Source organism: Benincasa hispida, chromosome 3 (assembly GCF_009727055.1).
Source record: "Benincasa hispida cultivar B227 chromosome 3, ASM972705v1, whole genome shotgun sequence".
Taxonomy (NCBI): Eukaryota; Viridiplantae; Streptophyta; class Magnoliopsida; order Cucurbitales; family Cucurbitaceae; genus Benincasa; species Benincasa hispida.
The window spans coordinates 60,384,428-60,398,140 of record NC_052351.1 but is presented as its reverse complement, the minus strand read 5'-3'; the positions used below and the strand labels follow the sequence as shown (position 1 = coordinate 60,398,140).

General features: G+C 33.9%; 1 protein-coding gene across 1 annotated transcript; it reads right to left on the bottom strand.

Annotated features, from left to right (window-relative positions):
* Positions 1-941: 941 nt before the first annotated feature.
* LOC120072886 (10 kDa chaperonin, mitochondrial-like) lies at positions 942-4,174 on the bottom strand. Its single transcript, XM_039025415.1, has 3 exons — positions 3,951-4,174; positions 2,618-2,757; positions 942-1,320 (listed from the first exon to the last, which is right to left on the bottom strand). Exons 1-3 carry the CDS (start codon positions 4,053-4,055, stop codon positions 1,272-1,274), a joined length of 294 nt encoding a protein of 97 aa, XP_038881343.1. The 5' UTR covers positions 4,056-4,174; the 3' UTR covers positions 942-1,271.
* Positions 4,175-13,713: the final 9,539 nt, after the last annotated feature.

Here is a 13,713-nt window from a genome sequence, read left to right as displayed (position 1 = left end):
ACGCGATCTATAACACTAAAAACAACAACACGAAACAAACAAACAAATTGACACTTTTTTTATATATATATATGTATGTTTAGATAGAAATTGACAAGATGAACAAGAAGAAAAACAAAGTTAACAAAATAAAAAAAAAAAAAACAAGAAAAGATAAACAACAAAAATATATACTAGTTCTAGAGCTTAAGCTCTAATATTAAAATTTTAAGAAATCCTCGTATGAAATCTAAGAGCCATGTTTAACAACAAGATCTAAAGAACTCACCCCAACAACCCCAAAACCAATTTGATCTCAACCCCTTAGTTGATCAAATGAACCAAAGATTTGATAAAACTTGAAAATTCCCAGAATCATTGATCAATCCTCAAAATCACTTTAATACTCCAAATATCCATGTGTTCTATCACAAGTACACATAAGAAAAACCAAAACTTAAAATCTTTCAAGGTTCAAAACCCAAAATATTACATTTCCAAAAGCTTCCATCCAATACAAATTACATGTCGATGTTAGCCTCAAATTTAAACCTTAGATATTCTATGAGGTATTTGAAGGATTGTAACTATTACAATTTACGACATGATGTAAATGTGGCCTAAAAAACAAATGAAAAGACAAAATATTGGTATCACATTTAATATTTATCATAAATGTGTACTTCTATGATTTTAATCAGCAACCAGAAATTTATATATCATCTCGGTCTTCAAGTCCCTCTTGAAGTCTTTGTTTAATAAATGGAGTTCACTTTTTCTTAAGTTCACTCAAGATAAATTTAATATCTAATTTTACATTTTTCAATATAATTTTCACAATCCGAATATTTGAAAACATATTTTAGAAATGATATTAAAAATTAAAAAACAAAAATGTGATTTTAACCATTTTAAAATTGCTCTCAAATAAAATAGGCCGATCAACCCAAGAGCTCAGTCAATTTGGTCCAATAGCATCAATTGATTTGCTTGAAAATTATTTCAATCGATTCAATCTCAAAGTGCAACATATTAAGGAGTTCAGCCTTTTCAATCAGAAAAGCACCCCGAACTAATTTCCTCACACCCAAATCTATGTCTCTGGACAGACCTGAGATAATAAGGGTAGAAACAGCCTAATAATCATAAAAGATTCCTGTAAAAAGTTCAGTGAGAAATGACCAAAATTCACATAAGATTTTGTTTATATGTTTTAAGAATCTCACTTGAATAAAAACAGAAAGTAGCTCTCTAATTCACTTCGAAAAACAATCCAACTTTCACGTGATCAATCATTCATGGAGTGTTCCTAATAGATCTTCGTCGCGGAATAGATAGAACCTGAAATCAGACGACAAGATTATCATCAGAAACTAAATAAAGAGAAGAAACAACAACAAAAAAAAAAAAAAAAAAAAAAAAAGAACAGGAACCAACCCGAATTGTAAACACTTGTAATTAAAGAAAAGACTAAATGATTGTTTTAATGCCTAATGTTTGTATTTATTTCAAATTAGTCCTCATTTCAATTCAAATGTTTCCATCGAGGTCTTTTATGTCTTAACATTTTTTAATCCTACCATCTTCGTTAGTAGTTGTGGTTAATGATAATGATAAGATTACGTGGCATGATACTTGGTCAATTGGCAAAAATTTGGAGTAGAAGCTGAGCAATTTAGGAGTGCGGAAAAGGCGGAAATTATGTCTACTTAGAAATCATCCTCTCTTGTTTGAACATCCTTTCAAAATTCCTACCAACTCAATAAGTATTATGTCACATAAGCTTAACATCAACTACATGTAAGATATAACATCCACTAATGGAAAGGGTATAATTGAGATTTTTTAAAATGCAAGGGAAGGGATTAACTAGAAAAAAATTACAAAAAATAGGAATAAAACATATATTCAACCTAAAGAAAATTACACAAAAATTACCAATCAAACTTCTAAAGGATCCAAAATAATAACATTCTAAATTCCCAAGTAATTAAAGTTACTGAGCTTATGTCTCCATATCCAGTATCAGCAGACAGCAGCCTCAAGTTACATACAATCAGAAGATTCAGAACAAAGAAAAACGCATGATTACGCAGTTTGTTCTTTGTTCATGAAATAGTTAATTGACACAATGTTTAGAGTTATTAAGGTAAGGCAATCCTTAAAATTGACTTTTTTTTTTTTTTTTGAAGCCCCAAGCATATGTTGGTCTTATAATAAATAATTGACTATTCTAGCTCAAAGCAATTGTCTAACCCAACCCAACTGCTGACGAGAACCATCAAAAACTAATTTTCATGGCATAAATAAAGTTGGGAACAGCTAATAATGCAGTACCACACAATAAGATATTTTATCTTGAAACATCCAAGACAAACATGAATTAACCAAAACGGGGCAAATCGGCCAACAACATAAACTCGGACAATACAACATCGCCCTATTCAAACAAAAATTTGGAGAACATCAGAATTGAATGTAAATTTAGAGCAACAAAAATTTTACAAAATGATCAAAATATAGGCCATATGGAGCAATCGAGGGAATTTTCAACTTCCACATTAACTTTAAAACCACATTCTTGAACAATAACAAAAAGAACATAAATAAAAAAAGTAATAGGAACTAGTATACATACTGCTTTTCTCCAAGCTTGACTTCAGTTCCTCCATATTCTGGTAGGAGGACGGTGTCTCCTTCCTTTACAGTGACAGGAATAATCTTTCCTTCTCTGTCACGAGCCCCAGGACCAATGGAGATAACTTTTCCAGAGTTAAGCTACATAAGTAACAAAAATCAGTACAAACAACGCTTGATAAAAGAACCACAAATTTTAAGGTGAGTCACAACAATCCTTCTTTATTACTCCCATGGAGAAAAATGAAAAAAGAATACAAGAGCATAACAAAAACCAAACCCACAAAAGACAAGCCAACTAAAAGAAAGGGGCTCCCACTATGCACGACAGAACAATTACAAAGGAAATCATGAGAAAGTCATACCCACAGCAACCTAGGACACAAGCCAGAATCCATTGACATACTAGCTTATTAAGAAAAAGGTTTTGCTAATTTTTTTCCTTCTAATGCAGGGAGGTAAGATTAAGTAAAACACAAGCCAGAATCCATTGACTATCTAAGATTATCATGAACGAAACAGTCGTTTATGAATCTAAAGAAAGCAATTCTGATGGAAGAAATTACCCTAAATCAAAGCTACCCTGCAAAGCTCATCCACGAAAAATACTTCTAAACTAATATGGATTTCTGCTGAAAATGAAAAATTGCATCCGTCAATCCCACGCACACAGTTCAGCAGCTATATTCACATCTATGTTAAGCATTCGGTCTTAAATTATATCACAATTCACTCTCTGAAAAAAGAGAAAATATGTTACAAATTGTATAACAGAACAGTCATTAACATTGAAATCAGGATGAAAGGAAATGAAAAGATTCACACTTTCGAATCATTATATAAGAACTCTCTAAATAGGCTAATATTAAAATTAGTAAGATAACCACTTATAATGATTCGAAACCATCAAAAATAGGCTAATAATGCACAAGAAACCATGAACCAAATAACTATCAAACGAGAACAGGCAAAAAACAAAATACCCATGAACGGAAATGACTCCATAAGAATACCCATAAACGGAAATGACTCCATAAGAATACCCATAAAAGGAAATGACTCCATAAGAATACCCATAAAAGGAAATGACTCCATAAGAATACCCATAAACGGAAATGACTCCATAAGAATACCCATAAACGGAAATGACTCCATAAGAATACCCATAAACGAAAATGACTCTAGTCGTCCGAGAGAATTCAGTGTCGAAAATTTCCAGTATCTCGGTGAAAAACAACGGAAACAAAAGCAAAATTTCAAGAGAACGTCGATCCTCCAACGAATTCACATACACAAGCAATCGAAATGAGGGGGGAGAGGGAAGGAAGATTCACCTTACTGGACTTCTCAGGAAGCAAAATGCCGGAATTGGTTTTGGCAGGAGGCACGATCTTCTCGATCAGAACGCGATTCAGCAATGGAACCAAACGCTTCGCCATTTGAAGCAATAGGAGAAACTGAATCTCAACCTCAACCCTAAAACAAACGATGAAGAAGAAATTTGCAGATTGTGAATGAGCTTTTTGATGACCTAGGGTTTAAGGAAGGGTTTTGCAGCCTTCAGTTTAAATTACGTAAATAGACATCGTTCGATCCTAAAGTTTTTATCCTCATTGTGGGTGGTTTCGTAAATTAGTCAATCTTTCCGACGTTCTCGAAAGTTCTTACGGCACGTTTGCTTCCCTGAAATGAGAATGATCTTGAAGAATAATAATAATAATAAGGGGAATTATTTTAAAATGTAAAATTGTTAGAGAATATTTACAAAATATAGCAAAATTTTATAACTATCAATGAGTCTATCGGCGTCTATCATTGATAGTTCTAAAATTTTGCTATATCTTGTAAATATTTTGGTCTATTTTTCTATATTTAAAAACAACCCTAATAATAATAATAATTAAAAAAACTTAAAATGTCTACTATTTTTTTTCTTCTAAATTTCACATTGACCGAGTTTATGAAAATAAAAAAGAGAATAAAACTTAGAGTTTACTCTAAATTTATTAAAGTTATTCCGATGGTTGGTTTCTCATTGTCATTTTTTATTAAGTGAGACTCATATTACTTTAAATATAGGAAAGAATACACTTTTACTTGCTAAGGTTTTAAGTAGATATCTATTTGGTCATGATGTTTTATAATGGCCATTTTTAGTTCCCTAAAGTTTGAATAATGGTTCTAAATGGCCCCTAGACCCATTTGACCGTTAATTGACTTAATAGTTTGCTGATTGGGCTGTTAAATGATCATGTGTTCTTGCTTACTTATCAATTTTTATTCTAAAAAAATTCTATTAGGTTAAAATGTCAGATGGTTTAAAAAGATTAAATAAATAGAATCGCCAACACCAACTTGTGCATCCCGATCATCCTAACTGTTGTCGTCCACTACTTCACCTCCTCGAGCAGTCGCTTCAAGAAAAAAAAAACCCTCCGCAACACCCATAAAAAAATTGAGGAGTATGTCTCCTTCATGTGCACCATGCACAATAACATGGACCTTAAGCAACATGCTGAGGAATAATGGAATAGGATTAAACGAAGGGGGCTGAAACTTCTTGAGCCTTGGATGAAAAATTCGATCAAATGGCTCCACCGAAGGGCAATGTTTTGGTGAGCAAGCTCACTAGCCCTTCATCTTCTTCTTTTTCCAATGTGAAGTTAAAAAAGAAGTCTACTTCGAAGCCAACTAGGCTTAATCCTATGACCAATGATCATTGGGAGACCATAGTGAGAGGTGTCATCTGTAAGATAACTCAGATAGCAAGAGAATATGAGTTGTAGAGATGGTTCGAAGAAATTGAGAGAGCTTATCAAGAAAGAGAGAAAATGAGGGAGGAGCTGTGTTACAAAGAGATAGAGAAGAATAGAGAAGAATGAAGAGGAAAAGGTAGTCCAAAAGAGGGAAGAGAAAACAAAGCATGTCGTAGGTGGCATTCAAGTTCCTGAGAAAAGTCTTGAACATGAATAAGATTCAAGCGATGCGCCCACATTGGCTAACATCAAACTAATAGTGTTGCAGTTTATGAGCAATAAAATAGTGAGAGTGATTTGATTGCATCACTTCAGCGGCCTAGGGATCACAAGGCTCCAATGGTTGAGGAAGACTTTGACCTTTTGTTTGAGTATGACACTAGAGGATGGATACCTTAGTTCAGCTCCTCTAGCTCTCAAAAAAAGGATGTCATACCATCTAACGATATGATGGAGATTGAAAGGCCCAATGAGGCCATAAGTGTTGCACCTAGAAGAGTGACAAGGTTGGCATCAGCACCAAAAAGGAAGGCAATATCTAGTGGCAAGCCTTCAGACAAGAAGAGGCCAAAGACTAGGACAGCGCGTTTAAAGTCTGTCCTTCCTCCAATAAATTTCCTCCTCCAATGATGATGATGTGTGAGTTAGTTACTAAGGAGGATCTGACTAAGAAGAGAGAGATTTTAAGAAAGAAAGAAATGTTTTAAGAGAACATCTTCTCTAGCCATACAGGAATTCTCCCTCAATTCATCACGTTCACTATAGACCACCTTCATTGTGAGCTTCTATGTTCTCATTCTAAGCCTACCAACATCTCCCTTTAGGGAATCTTATTTAGGGATGGAGTGCGGGAATTACTACTCCATGGTGAGAGGAGAGAAGGTTTGATTATGTGCCCAAGAAATTAATGAGCTATATTGGATACCTACAAATGGTAATGTAGAAAGCTACTTGATGGTGCATGCTCAATCTAAGGATTAAATAAAGGAGAGACCTTACATTTAGTGGCGAAGGAATAATCTGAATAGCACATCCCACCTATGGAAGGCAGGACATTGAGGCCAGAAGATATTGGCAAAATTTTGATAATTTGGCTATATTTTATCAAACACGGAATCATGCCTACATCCCCCGACCCCATCATCTCTTTGAAGCAAGTCATGATCATTTACTACTTCAAACAGGACATGTAGATTGACGTCAATAACATTGTTCGACATGAGCTCATTGAGTGTGTTCCTCAGACTAGAGGAAGATTATATGCTCGAACCAGAGTTGAGATAATAGTGTTAAGAATGTCCTAGAACTCGCAGTTCGTGTTAAACATTCTATTTATCAATAATAATAAATTGTTGATTTTAAATTCTATTATGAAAATCCAATAAACGTATCCATGGCTATAGTCTGAATACTTTAACTTTATGTGGTGACATAAACAGGATCAAGTTAATAATATATAGTATAAATAGTCTAATAAGTATATGAATGAAATTGGGTATATCATCCTGGTAACATTATTGGATGCGACCCACTTTGTAGTTGTTACAAGAAGTTGTAAAGTGCTACAAACGATGTGATCCACAGATCGTTCATGTTGAGACATGTGAGTGGAGGCATCCTATGAAATGAGTTTGCATATAGACTGGACTACAAAAATAGTCACTTTTCTTTATAACGACTGTTTACTGTTAAAACTGACTATTTCATTTATCATATAATCTAGGTTAACTCGATCTTAATCCTGAGCTAGCTATGAACTCTTGTTTATTCGAGATTATCCTTTGATCTACAAATGATGAGAGTAGTCCAACAACACTGCTCAATAAGCCTCCCATTTTGGGGATAAGACCAGATGAATAGCTAGGGACATAGCCCTGCAAGATGGAATTCACTCCTACCTGATTTAAGGTTAGCAGATAGGTTGTTCTCTTAAGTACACAGGTCTTGAACAATCGGGGCCCTGCCTTCTCATGATAGAGAAATGACTTGATTCATAGGTGTTATGAATCAGAATTGTTCATTAGAGGGTCAGTAGAAACTTAAGAAACAAGATGTATTCACAGGGGTAAAACAGTTATCTTGACCCAACTTGATTACAAACAACTTGTGAAGGATCGACTTACTGATTATGGTTATATAAAGTGGACATAATATATCTACAGTGAGGGGAGTTCAACTATGGACTATAGTGGAGTGACCCATTAATTAACGAATGGGGGTTAGATCAGTCTAATGAGTTTAGCCGATTAATCTTGAATCGTTAGAGCCCATGATCTATAGGTCTGCGAGGTCCCCCTACTAGCTCGTAAATGGATAAGCTTTAGAGTAGCTTGAGAAGTTAATTTGAAAAGTTCAAATTAGAATTAAAGAAATAAGAGAATATATATTTAAATATGATTTAAATATTTGAAGATGGAATTGTGCAAAAATTGATTTAATATTTGATATTAAATTAATTAGTATTTTTTAAAAATTAATTTTAGAAAATTAATAATGTTTTCAGTTTTAAAATCAAAATTGAATTTTAAAATCGGTTTTGATTACAGAAAATTGAAAAATTTGAAGAACGTGCATAAAATGGAAAATTGAGTTTTTCCATTACCCATCTTCTACATGCTCACACAAACTCCACTTCCCTTCTTCATATTTACTCCAAGATGAGCTGTAACTTATGCAGTAGTCTTCTTTCCATGTTCACCTGTAATAAATAAAGAAGATTGGAGTGAATTTGAGGCATGCGTTTAATAAAAATTTTAGAGGAAATTTCAGGTTGAAGAAGAGTTCTTCGAGCAAGTGGTGTAGTGAGCTTTTCTCTGGTTTATTCATTGCTTCAAGCTGTTCTTGAGTCTCACAACTCGTTCTAAAGCTCCAAGAGGATAGTTGGGAAGATCTTGAGGTGGTTCACAGTGCTCTTTGGAGAAGATAACAGCTGATTGATCAAGATCTTGAAGGGTTTTACAAACGTATGACTACAAACCCTCTTTTATTAGATGAATATGCTTTAGTTTCTGCCAAAATTAATGAATTTGAATGCTTATTGATCTTTGTTACTTCCGCTGCATGTTAATACATTCTTACAAATAGATGATGGGGAAAAAGATGATGAGAAAAGTGATGGAGTTAGTATGTAATTAGCGAAAGCAATCAGGATCATTAAGCACTCTAATTCAATCAATTTTAGCATATAAGCAAGCATGTTCATGAACTAAAATAGGGTTTCTGAAATTTACCTTTGTTGAACTCTTTAAATCTTCAAATTTCAATTTATATCTCCTCTCCAAATGCTTGTAGACCACTACTTGATCTTCCCTACTAGTCTCTTGAATCTTAGATTGGATTGTGAGATCCAAAATGAGTAGGAATTGAGGGAATTTTATGTAGAGAGAGGCTGGCTTTTTATTTTGAGTTGAAGAACATTTCTTCTTAAAAAACCAGCAAAATTTCACACTGCATGGATTTTTTTCTCAACTGATTAAGCTTTGTTTTGTTCTCCTTCAGCATGCTATCTCTCTTCACAAGAGATCGGCGTCCACCTACTCAAAGATTGAGTGGATGATTAGGTGTTTTAGATGGGAAAAACCCACTACACAAACTTTTCATTTTATTGAATTTAAAATCAATATCAAAATTGAAATCCCGTTTTCAATTTAATTGATTTTTTAACCCAAAAATTAATTTTGAAATCAAACTTCAAAATTTGGAAAAAATATTGTAAAATTATTTTTAACCAAAATTAATTCCAATAATTATTTTTGATAAAATTAATTCTAAATAATTAATTTAACTAATTAATTAATTAAATTAATTTAATATCAAATATTAAATTAATTAAACACCAATTTCTAATATATGAATCTCTATTCATGTAATTAATATTTAAATCAAATTTAAATATTATCCAATTATCCAATTTCGTTTAATTCGATAATTAAATGTGTAATTATATCATATATAATTACTGATTCCCTTAAATCGAATTTGAACATTTCAAAATTACTCATCACGCTATACTAATGTTTAATCTGTTTGAAAGCTAGTAGGGGGACCTAATGGACCTATAGATCATGGCTCCAATAATCCGAGATCAATTGGATAAACTTTTTAAATTGAATTAATCAACATTTGTTAACTACCGGATCACTTCACTAAAGCTTAGTAGTTACACTCCCCTCACTGTAGATATATTTCTGTCCACTTGATATAACCATAATCAGTAAGTCAGCACTTCACAGGTTGTTCGTAATAACGGTTGGGTCAAAAGCTATTTTACCCCCTAAATTACATCTTGTTTCTTAAGTCCCATTGATCCTCAAATGAATAATTGGTTTGTGAGCCAATCACCAACCCGAGTTCCTTTCAAGCCAATGAGAGGGTGGAGCCCCTTGTTCAAGACCTGGAGTCAGTACTTAAGATAACAACCTCTCTGTTATCCATAAAAGTGGGTAGGAGTGAATTTCGTCTTGCACCCTATATCCCCAGCTATCTACTCGGTCTTACCTCTGAAATGGGAGGCTTATTGAGCTGGCATTGTTGAGCCAACCCTCACTCATGTAAATCTAAGGATAATCCCAAATAAATAGTTAGCTCAAAATTAAGTCAAGTTACCTAGGTCATCGCTTTGAAATAGTTAGTCTTAAACAGTAAACAACATTATAAAGTAAAAGTGACTTATTTCTTGGTTCGATCTTATACAAACTCTTTCTATAGATGCCTCCACTTGCATGTCTCCACATGAACGATTCAGGATCACATCATTTGTACTAAATACAAAGTGGGTCGCATCCAATAGTGTTTCCAGAATAAGGTACCCAGCCTTATCCATATACTTGTAGACTATTTTGGCTATCTACTCAAACTTGATCCACTCTTATGTCTCTATATAAACTTCAAGTACTCAATGGATCTTAGTTTATTGAATTTAGTACAATTTACATATTCAATAACAGTTTTATTGAATAAACTTTAATAACTTCTTTATTGCAAATAGTATATGTTTAATCTTACAAACTACGAGTTTTAGAACATACAACCTAATAGAAAGGTGTAAGACAAAGCCAACAATAGATGTGCATCCCATGAAGAAGCTGAATGTAAAATATGGCCATGGGGAAGGGAAACCCTTCTGCAAGCAAGACCCCTCCATCTCTACCAATTGTAGAGGCTCATGAATCCTTTAGAATACTTAGTCCATGATTAGATAAGAGTGAATAGACTTCATTAAATCCAATGTCATGGGTTATAATGTAGCAAATAATGAAATAACAAGAAGGATGAAGAAAAATAGCAAAGTACCAAAAGAAAAAAAATATATAGATAATAGTAAATAGAGCCTTTGAATCATGGCAACAAACTAAAGAGCCCTCTAGGATGAGTTCGTTCATTTCTTAAGGAGAATCCTATTCTACTTTTAGTTTTATGCTCTTCAGAATTTGACAATAAGACATGCTAAGAAGAGATATGCTCTAATTATCATCATTAAGCACAACTTTGCAAAATAAAAAAACTAGCAAGCTCAAGCTTACATGATCGATAATATATTTTTCTTTGTTTTTTATTTTCCAGCAAAATAAACCTAAACTAACATATTTATAGAAAAAAAAAACTATGCAAGAAATAAAACTAATGATAAAGGGAAACAAAGAACTCCCTTAATTATTCTTGAGGGTACCATCATCGTCATCTTTGTCAACGAGATCCCAGAGGATATGGTTAAGGAAAGATGGTAGAACAAGATAATGCCTCAGGGCAATCAAACACAAAAATCTTCTAAATGCCTCATTACAAGCTTTGGCATAGACCCTGTGAGCTCTAGATTGTGTCATGAAGCACTCAAGCTGCTTAAACATATAACCTACCACAATTGTGGCACGAACTGAAGGTGCAGTAACTCTAAAAGTTTGACATTGCTGTCGTACAGCCATATTGCCTGACGACTGAGCTGGAAAGGACATCTCGCGGGCTAAAGGCTAATCCTTAAAGATCGAAGGCTCATACTCTGGTGCTAGAGGTGATAGATGGGCCTCTGTGGGTGAAGAAGGGCTTTCGAGAACTAGTAATTAGAGAAGATTACTATTCACTCTTGAGAGGCTCTTATCTAATCATGGCTTTCAGAAGATAACATGGTTTAAGCCAAGGTGCAAACATTCCCATTTTCTATTTCTTTTGTTGAAACTTGTGTTATCTTGTTAATATGTACTGGTCACTTAAATTAACATCCTAGTTAAGTCTTACTGCTGAAAAGGTTAAGATATAAACGAATCTCACAATAAAATGTGAGACTAAAAACCTAGACATAGGATATCACATGACCTTAGACATAAACAGATCTCACAAAGCTAAAGATATAACTACTTAGGCTTCTACGAGTACTTGTGAAACAAGGTTGAACAGGTCTCTGTTCATAGTTGGTCAATGTTGACATGATGTTGGCATGATGCGGCTGGACAATTGAAAAGCACTAAAATTTATATTTTTAGCCTTAGAAGTTCATTAGTTTTATTGTTAATTTAGGTACGTTGATGCTTTATTATATTTAATTATAGAAAATCGAGCATTTGGACCGAAATGGGCTACTTTGAGAGTGACATGATGAAAGTATCCCTATAATAATACAAAGTTTGACCTATGGCAAGAGAATGGATCAAAGATGATGAAAAGTGGCAAATTAGGGCAAGAGGCATGATAACTGCGTGGGTGCGATGTTGTTTGGCTAAAACCCACATTTCTTAATATTTATTGTTGGGATTGGTGTCCTAATTCTACTGAAGTCTCGTTGTTTGTAATTATACACATTGTTTATGAATAAAATAATTATTATTTCATTCTTGTATTTACTCATATCCAATAAACAAAGCTCCATGGTTATCTTATGAAAACTTAAGCATGTATATGTAATATACAAGTGGATCATGCCTTAAATGATAACCTAAATAGGTCTGTAGTATAAAGATTAAGGTGAGATACCCGATCCTGGTGACACTACGGATGCAGCTCGCTTTGTAGAGGTTTGTAAGTGTTATAAACTACTACAGATGGTAGATCCGGACCATTCATGTAGAGACATGCGAGTGGGGGTGTCCTATACAAAGAGTTTGTATAAGACTGGACCACAAGATGACTAGACTCTGTATATAACATTGTTGATACTAGAGACTTAAATCTTACCTAAACGACCTAGGTGACACGACCTCAATCCTGAGTGTTTTGGGAACTCCTATCTTTGAGGACAGTTCTTTGATTAGTATGGGTGAGAGTGGCCAGATTGCCAACTCAACATACCTATCTTTTTGGGGACTTGTCTAATCTAGGAGTTGGGAACTCACTTACACAAGATGGAATTTACTCCTTCCCCGAAGCAGAGGTAAGTAGATAGATTGCTCCCTTAAAGGCTGATTTCGAGGTTTTAACATAGTGGCCATAGCTTCTCTTTGGAAGAGAGGACTCAGTCATAGTAGGACTGTGACTTATGTTCATTAGAGGGATCAATGGTACTTAAGAAGTTAGATATAACTACAAGGGCATAATGGTTATTGGCCGAGTTGTACTTACGAGCGATCTGTGAAGGGTTATCGCACTGCTGATTGGTTAAGATGGATACATAATATATCTGTAGTAAGGAGAGTTCAACTGTCGATCTTTAGTGGAGTGCCTGAAAGTTAATAGATGGTAGATCCCGTGGCTAAAGAGTTTAGTCAATTATTCACGTACCATTGGAGCTTCGAGCTACAGGTTCATAAGGTCCCCTTGGTAGCTCAATGGATTCAAGTTGAGGATCAGTTCTTGGTGTTGATTTGAAATGTTCAAATTGACAAGAGGTAATTCGATTATATATGATATGATCGGTGTAGTGTATGAGATACATCAAGTGGAGGATTAATGTAAATGAGATTTACATAAAGTGCCATAGAATAGGAAAAGAGCTATGGTTTGTATGTTTCATGAGATGAAATATGATGGTAAGTTAGTTATAGGTTATCAATATAGGAAAAAATTATAGGTTATCAATATATTATGGTAAGTTAGTTAACATTTATATTTATAATAATATTAATTATTGGATAATTATCTTTTTTTCTCTAATAACCATTTGAGTGGGAGGTTATTGGTAGTTTCATGGTAACCGTGAGTTAAAAGAAAAAAATGTTTTCCTATTTTTGGGAATGTTGATTAAGGTTGTTTTTGAGATTCCACTCTCGAAAAATACTCATGAAGAAGTTGTCAAGTAAATTAGATTTACTAAGCGACAACTTGGAGTTAGCTAAACAATCATGTAGTGTTCTTAGGCGATAGACACTCAGCTAAGCGATGAGCTAAACGATTACATAGCTTTTGCTAAATGATT

Bases quoted from the DNA above. Each gene is read 5' to 3' on its own strand.
- LOC120072886 (XM_039025415.1), bottom strand. From the start codon at position 4,055: ATGGCGAAGCGTTTGGTTCCATTGCTGAATCGCGTTCTGATCGAGAAG. The intron at 2,758-3,950 runs GTGAATCTTCCT...TTACTTATGTAG, and splicing joins TTCCTGAGAAGTCCAGTAAG to CTTAACTCTGGAAAAGTTAT. The intron at 1,321-2,617 runs GTATGTATACTA...GTCTGATTTCAG, and splicing joins GTCAAGCTTGGAGAAAAGCA to GTTCTATCTATTCCGCGACG.